Here is an 18,756-nt window from a genome sequence, read left to right on the forward strand (position 1 = left end):
TACAAGAAAAAGTAACAGGTAAAATTAACACTACGACTTTTCTTGTAACAAGAAAACCGATTCCGAGATAAATATACGAGTGGTTTCAATTACAATATTAAATGGCCCATATGTATGCTGCGGGGCACATGTCCTAAAATACGACTGTCTTAACGTAGGTTATGGGATACGTATACAGTGCGAATTCCATGACGTGTGCAGTGTGTTTATAATATTACGCATCAAAATATGCGCATCCTTGTATTCATATATGCCATATTATGGAGTAAAATGTAAAAACGACTTAATCGTGTATAAGGCTGACAAAAAAATAACCGAACAATTAGTGATTGTGTGATCAACTCGCAAGAAATGAAGAAACGGCTATTATGAATACCCTGTAAAATGGGATGGAAAATCACAGTAATCAGATAATTGGAGTGACTATACGACAGATTAAGATACCAACCGTGAAAAGTAATTATACTGCAGATAGGGGTGATAAGGGTGACAGTTGTCACTATGCCTGTACGGCTATACTGCGGTCTGATCGTTTTTCAAAGTAGAAAAATAATTTGAAATACATATATTACAATTTTTCAGTCGAGACCTTAAGGATATAATCTTTTTAAAAATGTTCTTTATATTCGATTACCTACACGATTTATTTATTTATTTGAATTCGAGCACCGTTGGGGAAATAATTATTGCTATACACAAAGATTATTACTTATTATTACGTATGATTAATATCTATCTGTGTTTATATTCACCTGGTTAACCGGTTTTTGCGCGGAACACTTGTAGTTGCCTCTGGTGCAGCCCCTATTGTTGGTCTTCAGGTGGTTACATTCGTCGGACAGCTCTGCGCCGTCGTCCCGAATCCGCGGGCAGTTCATCAAGAACGTGTCCTTGCTATCCACGCACACAAGCAAGTTGTCGGCCTGCAGACGGTCGCTTCGGGTCGGCACCACCATCGGCAGGAACTTGACTTGGCAGTCCCACGAAGATGTCATTGGACGTTCGTTGCACCAGCGACTGCGCACCATTTGTATGCAGGCTGTGGTGTTATCGCTCAATGCTAAACGGGATCGAAAAGAGAAAAATCAACACATGCCACACGGTCATCGTAATTGTATTCATAAAAGTAGTTACATCACGTTATAGTACCTATTGTACGATATACATATTTTTTTAATCGTTGCATTACAGTATTTTTCAAAAAATGTATCCGTCGATCCAGGGGCGCGTAATAAACCTATATAGACTGTAATTTTGACTTTTTAGTGTGCCAGTTTGTGAGTGATTATATTATACCATATACGTAGGACGTAGGTACTATTATGTGTGTGAACTAATAACGCCCCAGTGATTAGCTTTGATGTAGATTGTCATCTGTATACAGCCTATATTAATTAGGGAAACCTCCAGTTGGATCCCAAATTTGAAAACTAGTTTGGGTTAGTCCATCTTATTAGCGTATTACCACTTAAAGGTTGGCTTTTTGTTGTCAATAATTTATTAATATTTTACATAATTAAATATTTAACAATTTATTAAGATCAAACATTACGACGACCACCTATTATGACTGTAGGCCCAATTTGAATACCTATAGTTATCATCAAATTACTACGTGCAAACCCAACTCGTGTTTAAATTTCGTTACCACAAGCACAAATTACAAATATATTGAAAAAATTATCTGTATCTTCATATACGTTTTTAAATTATTTGTGTTTCTGATATTTTCACAATCTAGTTTTCTACTTTCTAGTACAGGTAGTGATATTTAATATTTTGATTGTCACTTGTCAATTATCACAATTATCACTGATTTTTACCGCGTGCATTAATCTCGGATTACTAATGGAACACAAACGGTTGCAGAAGTTTCCGTGTTAGTAAATGTTTAATCACGTTATGCTAGAGTAGAGTATTACCGTACATGACGATATCACATACACACACTCATATAATAATATAATATATTATATATATATTATATATGTAAATTATATAATAATATGTTGGTATACCTATATACCATGTTAATTTATTATGTTCAGCGCTGCATGGTCAGCGGAAATTCGTCGACGAATCAAACGGGCAGATCATTCGCAGCGATCTTATAGTATCTAAGTGAAAATCCGCAAACAAAATACGAAAAAACGTCAGAATCCAATGGATAAAGGACTATAATTATAGTCGCGACCGAATTTAACGGGTCTGTCGTGGTGAAAAATCACCCTATATGTACCTAATTAGTCATTATTGTTAAGTAATATAATTTATAGTATTAAATGGCTACACACACGGTCGAGAGCTGCTATATAAGGTTTTTAACGATATTGTTAGTACCTACTTTAAGTATATCGATAATGTATTATACATTATAATATTATAAACGTATACGTTATACGTATAAACGCTGCACGCGGCGCACGCTTATTTTATTATGGCTGTAAAAAAATAACGACGCCTCCTCGCATTTTCGTGCATATACATAACACTGTTGCCTATGTGTTACGCTCATATTATTGGTATATACCTGATTTGCTGGAGATACCACGACGCGTGTTCTGACCGCTTGTCGCCACTGGTGGTGTCCGGCCACCGTCGGCTGTCTAAACTCTAAATGATATAATATAGCAGCTACAATATTATTATAATATTGTACGCGGTATAATATTATCATGTTTTCACGAGAACAAGATATTATCGATCTCTCCTAGCATATTTTATTGTTTTCTGGCTGTCATGTACCTAAAGGTTGTATCGTTAGTCTGTTTGTTCGTTTAGATAAAATACAATTTATCGTATAATAATTAAAACCATATAAGATCGTATCGGACACCCGTGGACGAAGCACGTAAAAACGATAAATTCAAACGGATTTCAATTTTCAATATGGCTCTATAGCCATTTTTTTAGCTTTTCATTCAATAAATTATACTCGACGCTTAAATGATAAACGAGAACGAATAACTTCAAGATCTGAGAAATTATGTAACAAAGATAAGCATAGTGTTGTGTATGTGGTCGTTAATTATTTTTTTTAAATAAGTCCTGGAAAGATAAACCGGTAAACGGTTTTCGAAATTTATTGAAAACTGAAAAGACGTTCGAGTGTTAAGAAAATAATCTATCTATAAATTAATTTGTATGATTGAACAGTTTCAAATGTTTGAGGACATTAAAATATTTACTATAGATTTAAAAAAAAATTAAAAATATCAATTCTCCAGAAATGATAAAGATAATTTACTTAGTTCAAATTGTAACTTTCTGCTAAATTACTGACGCACGAAATTCCGAATTCAATATAAATAATAGTTCAATTGCCTGGTTATAAGCGCATTTCAAATAAAAAAATAAGTTTTTACACAGAAATGATTGCTCATCCTTAACATAATATGTCATCTAGTACTATTAAGTCTATATTATACGTATTGTACTTTTATAGCTTAGTTTGTAGATAAATCTAAAAAGTAATATTTTCCCGTTGTAACAATGTTCAAATAATACATAATAAAATGTAAAACTGCCTTATCCGCATAATTAAAGTATAATAGTATCCTCAATCTGGTAGAGCACATAAATCATCAACAGTGTTGAGATTTATCTAGATAATTATTTAGTTATCTTTTATCTTATCTAGATAAATAGTTGTGGTTTGTCTAAATAATTATCTAAGATAAAAAATTCACCCATCTAGATAAATTCGTCTCTATACAAAAAAAAAATTAACTACACTTTTTACTGTCAATTTATTTATTTGATAGTTAATACTTTAAATTTGAATTGTCGTCATCTCAGTAAAAAAATTGTATGTTCATAATAATATTATATATTAGGTACCTATTATTTATTATTGATATTTTCGTTAGGGGCCCAGCTTAGTGCTCAAATATACCTACATTTCATTGTTATCTTGTGTTGGTGACACGTCAACAGTAAATTAGTGGAAAAATAATTATAATGATTTAATTTATAACTTGTAAGTTATAAGTTATCTTTAGGTAGAGTAAACTACTCGGTCAGAGCTATATACCGCTTATTTAATTGTGTTTTCCTAGTTCCGACGTGTACTATACCGAAAAGGGTCAACTGTGTCAACCAACTGCAATAGATCTTGAATTCTTAATTAGGTTTGGGTACAATTGATATTTTAAATTTTTAAGTAATCGAAGCTATATAAATCTTTATATAATTATTATTCATCAGTAATAAACTAATAACGAATAAGTAATAACATTATATATTTTGTAACAGTTATATCGTTTACCCGGAATTCTGCACATTTGAAATGCTGTAGTGTTGTAGATGTTTGAATAAATAATATTATAAATTAATTTTATAAATAGTAGGTATATTGATCTTTGTTGTATAGTTAATGTTATAAATATTATATTTATAAATAATTCATATCACCTGTCACCTCTGTATAAATTATATTATCATTATGACATGATCATAACGTAAAATAAAATGTTCTCTTATTTATTGTATAGTATATACTTATGCAATGTACATAGTATACTATATACATGATATTAGATGTACTTTACATAATAACAATAATAATTGTATATCTACTAAAAAAAATTTAAATACATACTTAAACTGTTGTAAAGGTTTACAATAGTTAAAGTCTACTATGACGAGTTGTTTAGAATAGTTTTTTCTTGACATTTATACCTAATTTTGAAAATGTTTTATCAGTTATACCTTAGTTATTGATTAATAATAATGTTCACTGCTAACATTAATTTATACATATAGCCGGTGTTTATATAATATTGAAGTCCTAAGTAGTATCTAAGCTGTACTCTCAAAAGTTAGACTTTATAGTAGTTATAAAAAAAAACATCTTTTTTTATCTAGATAAAAATGTATTAATCTTTAATATTTATCTAGATAGATTTGAATTTAATTATCTTTTATTATTCTTTTATCTTTATCTAGATAAATTTTCATCATATTATCTTCATCTTTATCTAGATAAAAAAAAGTACTTGTCTAATCACAACACTGCAGGTCATCAAATACAAAAATAGTATATCATATTGTTATCATCTGCTAATTAATTAATGGTTTTTGTAGGTATGAACTATAATCATTTTAATATTAATCATAAATCGCACGAAAGTTGTTTACAAATATTATCATTGGGCCATTAGTCAGGGCAAGAGGTCGTAGGGAAAAATGTTTACTTACAGAAATATTGCAGTGCACGCCTATGGTCATAATGATTTGATTCGGTATAGATCGATCGATGATTTAAACTAAGAATTTAAGTACATTATAATAGCTATCACCTATCCATATTATATATTGCGCATAAACAATGACATGATGAATTGTTCTTGGGTCAATGGATTTTTACGTGACATCTCGTCTGATATTTTAAAATTAATTTTTCGTATAATGATAATAAATGGAAATAAATTTGTACCCGTTATCGAATATATTTCTGTCTAGACATCGAAACTATCCGTGAAACTATTTAATTAAACTGTTGACCTTTGACGCGTTATATGTGTTATTCTTACATTATTTAACTTAATCAGTGATAGATTAATTAATTTTATTATTGTGCAATTTTGTCAAATTTAACGAATTTTACTGTTTATTTATTTTCTATAACATATCTAATAAAATAAAATAAATGTACCTACATAGAAGTATAGAACAAACGCCAAACGGTCTAGAAACTTGCCATAAAATGTATACAACAGCCAATAGTGCTCACTCCTCACCAAGACACCAACCAACAAGCGGAGTAGGTAATTTAAAATTATGTTAATTGAGATTCAAGTTGTAACCAGGATAAAAATGTGAAAAATCTCAAGAGGTTGGTATTCATACAAATTACTCTATCCAATTTAAAACGTATTCAAATTTCAATAAAATATAAAATATAATAAATATAAAATTAACAGAAATATTTTGATGAACTTATTTTACTTCAATAATTATTGGTCATATATTCCAAGTATTTCACAATACTAGACCGTTTTAAATTTTTTAGTTGAACTCATGTTTACCCATAGGTACAACATAATTATGAATACGATTAGATTTTTTTAAGCTTGAAAAATAATAATTTCGTAAATTATATAATTAGAAATTTAACTAAGTTGGAACATATTTAGTACGCAACCGTGTCATATTTGAGGGATCCTTTCGACAAGAAAGGAAAAATTACGTATGCAATCGTGTCCCCAAGAAGTTAAATCATACGCAATTCTTAAATGTATTATTTAACAATATCATATCTAAATAGGACCTAGTGAAATTTTTTTTAAAAATAAATCTCTCCAAAGCTAATGAATGCTGTAGTGAAATGATTCTTACATTTCAAATAGGTCAATAGAAACTTTATGATATACCACTAGATTTGTATAAAATAAGTGTAGTTATTTACACCTGTCTTTATAATGAGTAATAACTAATTAGTAATTAGTTTATAGTATATAGTGTATACCTAGATAGGAAGTAGGTCCGCTTATATTTTTATCATGTTCTGTCGTGTTTAATTTCTTATTATGTCTACGAATTTTTATTGCGTTATCAATAAGTGATGGTTGCTTAAACATTTTAATAGTTTAAACATAATTGAATTTTAACATTATTATTACATTTACGAAGTGTTTAATTGTTAAGGCGTTTGGTACCAATAGTTTAAATAAGTGTATATTATGTTGCCTATCTAAATCCCTAAATACCTATATAATATATTTTTAATTTTACTGTATAAACATATTGGAACAATAGCATGTTGGCACAACATATTGTTTAGGAGAAATTTTTTGTTTATAGGATTATGAGTTATGACAAGTGTAATTAATTTGTGGTCATATAAAACTACCCGTAAGGTATTTAAAAATATGTATTATATCAGTTACAATAAAATCAAATAATGATCGACGAACAAACATCTGTAACTGAAATTATATAGACACTGACATGCTATTCAATATATTTTGACAATGCTCAATGAACAATATAGAAGAGAACTTGATCAGTGATGATGTGTTTTTATGTTTTTTGATAGTTAACTCAATCATTTTATATATTAAAAGAAAATGAAAAAAGGGGAAGTAGGTTACCGCATTCTTCAGTACAATTATAGGTATCGAGTATACCATGTCATTCAGTAAGTCACTGTAATAGTGTAATGCATGTGACCATTTTTATTTCAATGATAAACCACTGTATACAAAAAACAGTTATTCGATTATAGATAAATGTTGGTTTCTAACGACTTAAAATTATGTAAAACAATTTTTTTCCAAAACGTTAGTAGTTTCGAAACAGTGAGTATTTCGCGTTAAATGGATCATCTCGCATCCGGTATAATATTATATTACAATTATTTACGGGGGAAAGAGAACATTGTGTATTTGTATCATAGATAGTATTAACTATTATTATTGCGCACGTGTGACATCATACGTACTGTGTATGATATTATATAGAATAAGTATTCAAGTATAGAACTATTTAGAAGTAATAATCGGTTTTTTTACGGACATCGAGCGTGGAGACTATTTTACGGCGTACCTATCTATAATACACCTGTAGGTCGTAGGGTGCAAGGCAGTATCCGATGGTGTACATAATTTTATAAAATATAATATAATATAGTATTGTACATCTGTGCGAGTACCGCGTATTATGTCATGCTATATTATACATTTGTATACAGCATATTATTAGGTAATCTATTATTATACCCTTTATATATTAGTGTTACTGGTCGGGGGAGGGATATATGTGTTATTAATTTATTATTATCATTATTGAAATATTATTATTATGGGCGTGATTGCGCGATAAGGCGGCAGGTGATTTCCGTGACGTCATCTGATCCGCGCCGCCTCCGCCGCCGACTGTGTAATATAGCTTCTGTCGGCGGCGAGGATCAAAGGAGCGGCATCTTAGCGAGTTCAAAAGGAATTACACGCTAAACAATTAGAGTACTCTCCGTACACGTATATATTATACTATTATATTATAAGCCTCACTTTTGTATTATTTCAAGGGTAACCGAACTGGTTTTTATTATTATTATAATCATCATCATCATCATCATCATCATCTTCACTGTCATCGTCGTTCCCCTCATGTGGGACTCGGGCTCCTCAGAAAGGGCTAAGGAGCAGGAGGGGGACGCGTTTCGATAGATAAACTATAGTAATAAGTAATATAACACATATTAATCATAGACCGTTTCCGCACGATAGCTAAGAGTCTACGATAGCGATCGGTTTCCGTGAAAATATCAAAACGGATATCGCGACCCGTCGATGACTGTGGTGACGAAAGTTTGCTGGGAATAAACTCAGTTTGGGCGAAGAGAAATTATGAAGATTTTTACTGCGCACTTGCCGGTGTATTTCACAACGTTTTAAGTTCTTTTGGAGTTTGATGATTTCAAGTTTATCCTGTATAGGCCGTGGACAATTATTTAATTTTAGCAAAATTGCTGTGAATGAGTGTTAGGTTTGGTTATCTTTATGCGTTTATGACTCTATGCGCTTTCGGCCTCCACATCCTATATGATCATTAACTGTCGAGACGCGAAATGTTTAACCGTAATTTTTTTGTCAAGAAAACTAAAACGGATGATTGTTTGAAACTTATGAAACTTAAAAATAATCTTGTATTACATTTTCAAATCTTAGATTAAAAAAAAAAATGCTTATGAATTTTCAATTCAAAATAATTTGCTAGTTTTCATGATTTTTCCGTATTTTATCAAGATTTGAACTATAAATGCTTATAAAATAAACTGTGACTAAGGATTTTTAATATTTTTCAACTGCCATTGTAATAATATAGTAGGAGCCTTGTATTTAATTTTCAAGCTTTTTTAGCCTACAAATTAAGTTTTATTGATATTCATAGAAAAAGTCTACTAAAATTGGAAACAGAAAATGTCCCTAAACAGTTCAAAACCAATCAAAATATTTTGAAAATTTTATCGTGTATAGGAAATGCAAATATAAACGACCAGTAAAAATTATATACGTTCATTTGTTTTAGAGTTACACCAAAAACCAAAATCGATTAGGTAGAAAACCGATTTTGCGTAAAAATTCATGTTTTCCCTTAATTTTTATGTTGTTTTTGAAAACTATTGGGAATTTTATATTTTTACCTCCCCAATGCTCTAACAATATTCACTTTCTCATCGAACAAGATACTGAAGTTGAAAATCGATGCATTATTTCGACTACTTATCGTGTACACAGACACAAAAATAATAAAAAAAAACACACATCATTGTAAAATCAATACATCCATCGTTTCACTCAGAATCTAAAAGACTTAGACATTTTGAACCAAGAACCTGTTGTTAGAGGTATTTTTAAAATATAATTCTACAATTCCATCCTCAGCACCAGTTGAGAAGTTATTTAGCAAGGCAACACAAGTTTTAACACCTAGGCGTAATATGTTAAATGATAGAACTTTTGAAATGATTTTATGTTGTAGATCAAACATGGTTTGAATTATTGTTATTATTTTAAAAGCATTTATTATTATTTTTTAAAATGTTAACTTATAGCTTCTTTGTGTTATTATTAAATCAAGTCAGATAATGACTTTTTATGTATGTATTTAAAAAATAAACAATTTTATTTTTAATATGTTTTAAATTATGTATTTTTTTTTTGAATTAATACCTAAACCACTGAATATTTGCACAATTAAACATGCAATTATCTGATATTTATCTAAATAAAAATGAATCAATTTATATCTTTATCTAGATAAATTATTAGTTATCTATTCCCAACACTGATTACAAGTCTCAGCTACTATTCAAAATTTTCAAAACTGTTTTATGAATATAAGTATCGGGTTTCTGCCGAGTCATCTGCAGCGGCTGATAACGAGCGACTGCTGACTACATAAGGTACAATAAATATCTGTCAATAAAAATCACACTCATACGATTTATTATACATGACGTGTATATTTTGTACGCTTCATGATGTATGATAAACAAATTGTCGTTCTAGACGCCACGTAGCCACTGCAGTTAACACTCGGTAGGTAATTGACTCCCATTAAAAACGATCATAATAATATTATGTCCATGGACCATTATTACTAGTGACAACGACCCTAAATTGTACACACACAAACGCTGTACTCGTTACTACGATATAAAATATTGCAACTGCAATGCTGTAGTGCGGTAGGCTGCAGGGCAGTTAAAAAACTTATATTGAACACTACGATAAGTATATACATATTGGAACGAATATTTATAATATTTATTAATATTTATAATTTTTTGCGTTGGCGTGACGGAACATTTATAAAATTAAAAATGCACGACGACAAGTGATAAATTATATTTAATTTTTCAGATCGTTTAGATCTCCCACTCTCACTGATCGAAAACGAATGATCCAATACCGTAAATTATTTTAATTTAAGGTCGCTTGGCTGTTGTATGCATATGTCGTGTATTTAATTTATATTCGTCGTCTCGTCGATACCGACAGTGTATTAGTGTAAAAGTGTAAAACGTTCTTACATGCCGCTCGCTCGTTCGCGTCAGTAATTTTTTTAATATAAACAGTTTAAGAAAAACTACACCTACGATGCCTGTAAAGCTTAAATGCAACATAATATTTGATTATTTATGATGAACATAATATTATATTTAAAAATTAACAACAATTTAGGCACCGTTTATAATTATTATTATGTTATAACTTCTTTAGGGACATTATTATAATAATTTAAACATTGTTTTGGTAAGAATTTGAAACAAATCTAAATTAATTCGATATTATTTTATGAAGTTAAGTAAAAATAGTGTATAGACATATTTCAATATTTGTTTGGAAATTATTATAATATTTATAAAATTATACGTTTGTAAAAGTACCTACATAATCGCAAATAAAACATAATATTATAATGACAATGAAGATATTATATTATTTTTAAGTGTATTAAAATGTATTATTCAAACTTATGTACTGTACGATAATGCATTTGACTAAACTGTACTATGATTAGTTTTATGTTTTAGATAAGTGGAATATAATTTACCTATGTATCGCAGTGACGCGTGGCGAATGACGAAAAAAATGTCCTCGTAATAGGTAATAATCACATCAAAGGAACGGACTAGGTAACCGAACAAAAATTGTATTCATCGTGTCATCGCCTCTTATGTTTTTTTCCTTAAAGTTTACGAGCGTGCGTACAGTAATTGCTTATTAACTCTAGTATTCAGTCAATAGTAATAATATGTTAATATTTATAGGGATAACCTTCATTAGTAGTTATTATAATTTATATAGTAATGGATTGAATACCAACAGACAACAATAATGTTCATAAAAGCTAATGACGTTAATGAATACATTTTTTTTTCTAATCATTGTATTAATACCTATGTAACCTAATTAATTATGCCTATACTTAATAAGCATTTACATTTTTCTCTTGATTTATATAACAAGCACGAATTTAAATAATGGAGAATACTTAGAAAATCATAATATTTTGAGTGGTATGTACAATGTACAACAAATGTATAATAATAAACCTACTTGTGGAATTTAGTTGTTTCGGAGACAAATTATTATTTTTAAATTATAATTACAGAAACTTGGGAGACCAAATGCGGTGTGATTTGACTGCGATTTACGAGTTATGATTATCGTTTTTTCGTGTTCATACTGTATTACTGTCGGAATAATAATACCTATACAATATTTATTGAAGGTATACATATTATACCATATACCTAATTATACCTACAATACGCTATATTATATAATATTTTGTATATATATTTTGCATTTATATTTGCGTCTACGAATTAAACATTGTCAGAACATATGTAATCGAATCCGAGATAGTTTGTAAACATAAAATAGGTATCAACAACGTATTATATAAAAAAAATCATTATTTTTTTCTGTTATCTTATACAACTATAAAAGTGTACAGCAATAAAATTAATCAAACAGGATTTTATAGTAAAAAATAGTATTACAACCATATACTTATTACATTTAATGACAATAAAAACAGTCTAAATATGTAAGTGGAATCAAATACGATGAATAATTATAGTATAAATGCTTATTTAAATGTTAATTTTTCAGATTCATGTTGTATTTTTAATATTATGTAAAATATTTCTTGATTGGCTTTTTAGCATATTTAATACATTTATAAATCTTTTACGTTTAATGCTATTATAAAGGGAGTAACAGAAATAACTGACTTTTGGAATAACTTTTGTTCTAATCATTATTTTTAAATTTTTTTGTTTATATATAATTTATAGCCTATTACTCGCACTAGACGTGTAATAAAAAGATATAATTTTTATTTTTTAATACTAAAAATAAAAAAATTTAAATTTGATTTGAATTGTTTTAAATAAATTAAAAATAGCCAATTTGTGAATCTGACTATAAGAACGATTTGGATGGTAAAAACATTTATCTAAGTCCAGTAGTTTATTTTTTAGAATTTTTAAAATATCAATATTGTTTTGATTAAACTGATTTGGAATGCAATAACTTTTTTAAAAATATTATTTTTGGAAATTTGGTAACATGGGTATATTTCTTAAACTATTTACTAATCATATAATTTTATCATTTTTTGTCATATGTTTAAGTAGCATACATTTTTTTTTTTGGTCAGTTCTTTTTGTTACACTCTGTATACGCAGTACATTTTTTTTTGGAATCGTTATGTGTAGTTTATTTCTCTTGTATCAATATAATATAGGGTTAAAGTGGGTATAATAATAATAAAAATAACAAATAATAACCTACATTCGAGATCAAACGCAGGCCCGCCGATAAAATGTTTTTATTTTGATACGTCATTTTCAGTTTACATATTGTCAACGACGGAAATCTACATATTAAGACCATAATTATTATATCATGTGCATGGTTGGTAAATAATATTAGAGTTTAATATAAATTATGCGTGCATATTTTAATATATATTGTATAACGTGTATCAATATCATTTAATTATTACGGAGATTTGAATTATTTTTTTGTAAAATGTTCAAATGTTCATGACCAACATAATACACTGTCGTATTCACTAACAAGTTTAACGAAAAGATTTACCTGGTTTAAGTTGTGCATAGTAATGAGTAATGACTAATGGATGGTGTCTACATAAACAAACAGAGTTTAAATCTTAAAGAATATTTCATTAAGCGCATTTATGTAGCTATAACTATATAGTATTTTACATTAACAACGAGTTTTTTTTATATTGGTAACTAATTACATTTAAGATTAATATTTAAAAAAAAGAATGAATATATTCTTACCTGTAGATTACCGGTTATAATAATACAATATAGTAAATACTATAATATATAATATATATTATATATATTATGTATGTATATTTTCAACAAATATCTAGGGCATCACACATATTTACCATTAACAATTTATTATATTAGAATATTAAAACTATCTACAATGCATTGGTGTGTCAATAATCAATTTTCATCGTACCAATGCATGTTGTATTCTGTTATATTATATTATTATGTAGGTATATATTTAAATATTACGTGCTTATAATAATTCCGATTTACGTAACTTAAACACTTAATATCATATACCTTTTATATATTATTTTGTTTTTATAACATATTAACATGCATACTAGTGTACAAGAAAGTATAATTAGTAAAAATAAAAAATGAAAAAATTGTCTGAAAAGTATAGGTATGGTTCATGTTCTATTATGATTTTCGCTATGGTAATATGATATACCTCTACTGTGGTTTTTTGTGATTATTGATTTTTGTGCACCATTTTAGTATAGGTATGTAGCCATATAGGTACCTGGTAGATACCTATTACCTAGAGCTGTCAATTGCTGTTAAGTCAAATGACTACAAGCGAAACAAGTGTAATCGCCACTGAATATACCTGTACTACATGGACACCAACGACCTACATCGCGTGGGTCGCGAGTCTAGTGTACCTGACTATTGTATTGTATTAGTACTAACGTTTTTAGTATCTCTTTGAATAGTGGTCAAAAAGCCATATTATACAAATGTCGAATGGTCCTGAAATACGAGCATGAAATTCTCAGAAGACACGTGTATATAGGTTATAACTTATGACTTATGATTACCATTTGTATGTAACGATATCGATGGGCATTTCCACATCCCATCCACAGTGTGGTCCAATTTCAGTAACAACTAATAGTTTATGCAGAACAACAAATAATTGCGAATCATTCCATGAACATTAGGAACTGATAGGCCTGCGTTAAATCTCGTTAGATTCGTTAGTCCTGAACTGTGGAGGAAAAAGGGTATCTCTATTTTGGAGGGAAAATGGTTACACCTGAATACATTGTATACTTAATTAACCATAACCAACGTCGCATACTCGCATTATCACTGTCGCGGAAGTCCGGGTGTCCCTCTGCGAACGGTATATTATGACCTAGGGGTACCTATTATAGTACCGTGTGGTACCATATTTGTATATTATAATAATATAATGATATTATAAAAACTAGTAGTGTTAACGAAAAAAATTGTATTCGAACGTTCGAATGTACTAAAAAAATATTTTTGTTTTTACGTCTCCGATTCGGACGCGGACGAGGGACGAGGGGTACACGAAATGAACGACGGACCTCGGTGGCGGTGGAGGGTGGGGAGGAAACGTTGAGTATTATAATATGATAATATAGTGTAGGCTGGCAGGCACAGACATCGACGCGCGGTACAATAATATACTCAAAGTATAATAATAGAATAACGACGATAATAATAAACCTCGAGCAAGCGGGATGCCGCCCCGCAATCAGCAGGAGCCGAAGTTTATACACCGAACCAGGTGCGCGCGCACGACGTAAAATATACATAATAGTAATAATAATAATAATAATAATAATAATATAATATTATGTCGTCGGCGCGTAGTAAAAACAGAGACGTATATACCTACATTATTATTATTATTATTATTATATTATATATTTAAAGACCGATCGGCGGCGTCGGCGTCGGCGGCGGCTCACAAAGGCGCGGGATCAGGGCGGCGGCGGTGGCTGTGGCGGCACACATCAAAACCTGTTGGCTCGTGGCTAACCCCCCGGCCCGCCGCCGCGCCGTTCTTTGAGGAGCTTTGCCGATCACCGGACGCCGCCGCTGCCGTCTGTACAAAATAATAATAATAATAATAATATGTAATATAATATTTATAACGCGTATTATAGTATCTATAAATATAACAGAAAAACGGTGGGAAAATAATATAATATATATACGTCTTAAATCATAATACAGTCCAAATTATTATAATATTTAACAATGATATTGTATCATAATCAGTGTTTATCGGTGTTTAGTATAATATCATAATTCATAACCCTGACGTCATTTATACAACATTTTGTATTGTACAACACCATCGATATCCGCGACAGAAATGTGAATTTCGAATCGACGGAAGTGTGGACTGTGGAACACTTGCCATTAGATAATATTATAGTTTACACCGTTCTACAATAATATTGTACGCAATTTAGACCATTATAATACTATTGCACACAATGATCAATATAGGTACTATATTATGTCAATTAATTGAAAAGTCAGTTATTCTAATTCAAAATATAATGCTGTTATTATAGTGCAGTTTTTTTTTAAATGTAATATTGTGACTGATGTCTAATAGGCAAAGCACCCATTTTACATACTGTAATTCAAAAATAAAGATATCTACCATATATGTAAGTAGTTATTTATTTATTTAGCCATTTTAATAATTCTGCATTTTATTAAAATCATAAATTACGGAAATTCATAAAAATTTGCACAATGCAACAGGTGAAAACAAATGTCAGCTTATGCAGTTATGCGTGTAAGCATAATATTATTGTGTCCAATAGGATTTTAAAATATGTATTTTTCTTAAAAATACAGGAGTTTGGTCCAAATATATCTGATGGTTGAAGCTCACGGTAGGACTATGGTTAGGACTATAGTTCTTTTTCGAAAACTCGTGTCTCATAATATTATACTGATGTGTTAAATTAATGATAAGTACCTACTTCGCGTAAAAAAGTTTTTTATTTAATATGCTTATTGTAAATCGACTTGTAAATATATTTTTGCAAGTTTGTGTTTTTTATAGTTTGCAATAGATATAATATGTTGTTTTTACAATATTATTATATTACAGCAGCTGTTATTGGATTTGTTCAATTTGACATTTAACTTACAAGTCTTACAAGTATAGTAATTTCATCATATTTTAATATTGGCGTATATAGGTATAGGTTTATCCTAACAAGTTATGCCTTGACAAAACCAGATGCTATATTATTAGGTATATGGCATAATTATAAGATAAATTTAAATATGTATATTTGATGTTCATCCTTCGAATACAAATCGAAAAATTATTAATATTTGCAATTCACACGCGCATTAAAAATATTTCGAGATATTTACATTTATAGATTGGCTCATTCTTAACTGATGTATTGATGTTCAGTTCAGTTCAATACCTAACGTGTGAATATACTGAATCAAGAGTTATAAGTTATAACTGTTGATCAAAGTTGAAACTCTTCGCAGAAGTTAACACCCACCGTCCAACTTGTAAATCGTTCTAAACGAAAAACGATACTTAGGTGTATAGACATGAATAGAAGTAGTTCAGTGATAATTCGCAAAATAAAGTAAAAAAAAGTTAGAGAGTGTGTTAACTGAAGCCCACCATTACATTCTAGGGAAGTAAAATTTCTTTCATAAGTAATTGGGCCCGTGAAATTATAAGTGAATTAGGGAGAGTGAGAAAAATCAATACAATAAAAAAATATGTAACTTACGATAGACGTTTTTGTTTATTGATGGTTGTTATGGACATATATAAATAAATAAACAAACGTGTCGTTTCATTTTTCGTTACGATTTTTTTTCCACCCACACCTCAAGAAAGAAGTTTTACTTCAATAAACTATTTTTTTCTAATTATGGAAGTTAGATCTTAACAATATACATAATTTTAGATTGAAATTGAAATAAAAACGTTATTTACCCTACATGAACACTTTAAAAGGCCATTATTCGCTAAAGACAAAAATAAGTCATTATCACCAGAAACGTTGATGAGACGGGGCCGGCGTTTAAATCGTCAAACTTTACGGTTTTGCCGGCTTCGTACAATAGTAATGTGACCTTAATATCAATAATAATCTCGGTGGCAGTGGCACAGAATTCAGTGGCGATAAAACATACCTAGCGTTACAATGTTTACAATCATCATCGTAGTATTATATTATAATGCAGTGAAACCCTGAAGCAGATTCAGTGACCTAGGTCCGAAAGTGTCCGGCATTTATAGGTCTCGGTGTATCGTATTATATTATCGGGTAATAACGAAAGAAAATTATAAAACTAGAATTATTCCCAAAGTCTCTAACAGATTGTACGTAATATAATATTATTGTGTCCTATATTGCGTGTTACGCTTATATAATAATGTAATATGCGCACCTGTGTATATGCCCTCTGTGTCTTCGCATTTCCACACGGTCAAGCCCATGTCCACGTAGAACATGAACACGGGGTGGCCAAACTTGTAGGCGGGGAACGGGTCGAGCACGAGGAACGCGTCGTGCGGCTTGCCGGTGAGCTGCGCGTCGCTGTCCAGGAGTACGGCGACGACGGTCTCGTTGCGGGGCAGCAGTCCACCGAAGTACAGGCGCACGTCCTTGGCTGACATGTCGGAAAGCTCGTGACACTTTACCGGGTCGTATGCCTCGTAGCAGTTGTGCGACACCAGCCGGGTGAACGCGAGGTCGGCAAGTTCGTACACGACGTCCGCCCTGAGTGCGGCGGCGGCGATCGAGGCGGCGGATTCGGTGGTTGTAGTCGTACTGGGGGTGGAGGGGGAATCGTCCGAGGCTGAATCGTCCGATGCGGAGGCGGAATCGGCGGAAGCGGAATCGGTGGCCCAGACCAACAGCAGCACGGCCAACGCGGCGGCCGCGTAACGTCCAAGTCGCGCCGACCTAGACTTCATGACGACGACGGTGATATTATTATGCGAGCGAGACGAACAGTTATATTTTCAACCGTGACGAGTCGGTGATGGAGTTGGATTACGCTCAGTCGGATATACTCCGGTGGGTGACGACGGCGGCGGTGGTGATGCGTTATGGGTGTGCACAACTGCAGCAGCGGTCGGTCGTAACGGTTCGCGTGGCGGTATGCTTATGCGGCGGGACGGCGACGTTTTCTGGCTGGCCAAGGGCGGTGCGCGCGCGCTCTCCGTCCGCGGGGTGGAGGTGATGGTGGGAGGAGAGACGTTAAGAGTTATAATACACATTATATTATATTATTATATTATGTTATTATTATTGTATATTATTATCGTCGTGCGCCGCGTGCGTTACCCAACCCCCACTGCATCGCGGTACATATACTACCCCGATTCGGCCACGGACCCCTGTCGTCGTGTGTGCGTGCGTTTGTGTGCGTGTTTTTTGGTACGTATGAGTGTGTGCGCGTGTGCGAGTGTGCGTGCGCGTTTCGTACAGGGGCGGAGTTTCGGTTTACAAGCGCGGCGAGAGATCAAAGGAGCTCGCCGCCGACTCGTTAGTGGGGCACACACACACACTCACACACATCACCTGAGTATATATTATATTTGTATGTGTGTGTGTGTGTGTGTGTGTGTGTACGCTCACAGGTAAATCCGG

General features: G+C 31.5%; 1 protein-coding gene across 1 annotated transcript in view; it reads right to left on the minus strand.

Annotated features, from left to right (window-relative positions):
• The window catches only part of LOC132947143 (uncharacterized), a 34,590-nt gene extending 16,247 nt beyond the window's left edge, over window positions 1–18,343 (minus strand). Inside the window, exons 1-2 of the mRNA XM_061017350.1 lie at window positions 17,549–18,343; window positions 753–1,060 (exon numbers count right to left, since the gene is read on the minus strand). Coding sequence (XP_060873333.1) covers window positions 753–1,060; window positions 17,549–18,077 — 837 coding nt within the window. The 5' untranslated portion in view covers window positions 18,078–18,343. The remainder of the gene's footprint in view (window positions 1–752; window positions 1,061–17,548) is intronic.
• Between the last annotated feature and the right edge of the window lie 413 nt (window positions 18,344–18,756).

This window comes from Metopolophium dirhodum, chromosome 6, assembly GCF_019925205.1.
Source record: "Metopolophium dirhodum isolate CAU chromosome 6, ASM1992520v1, whole genome shotgun sequence".
Taxonomy (NCBI): domain Eukaryota; kingdom Metazoa; phylum Arthropoda; class Insecta; order Hemiptera; family Aphididae; genus Metopolophium; species Metopolophium dirhodum.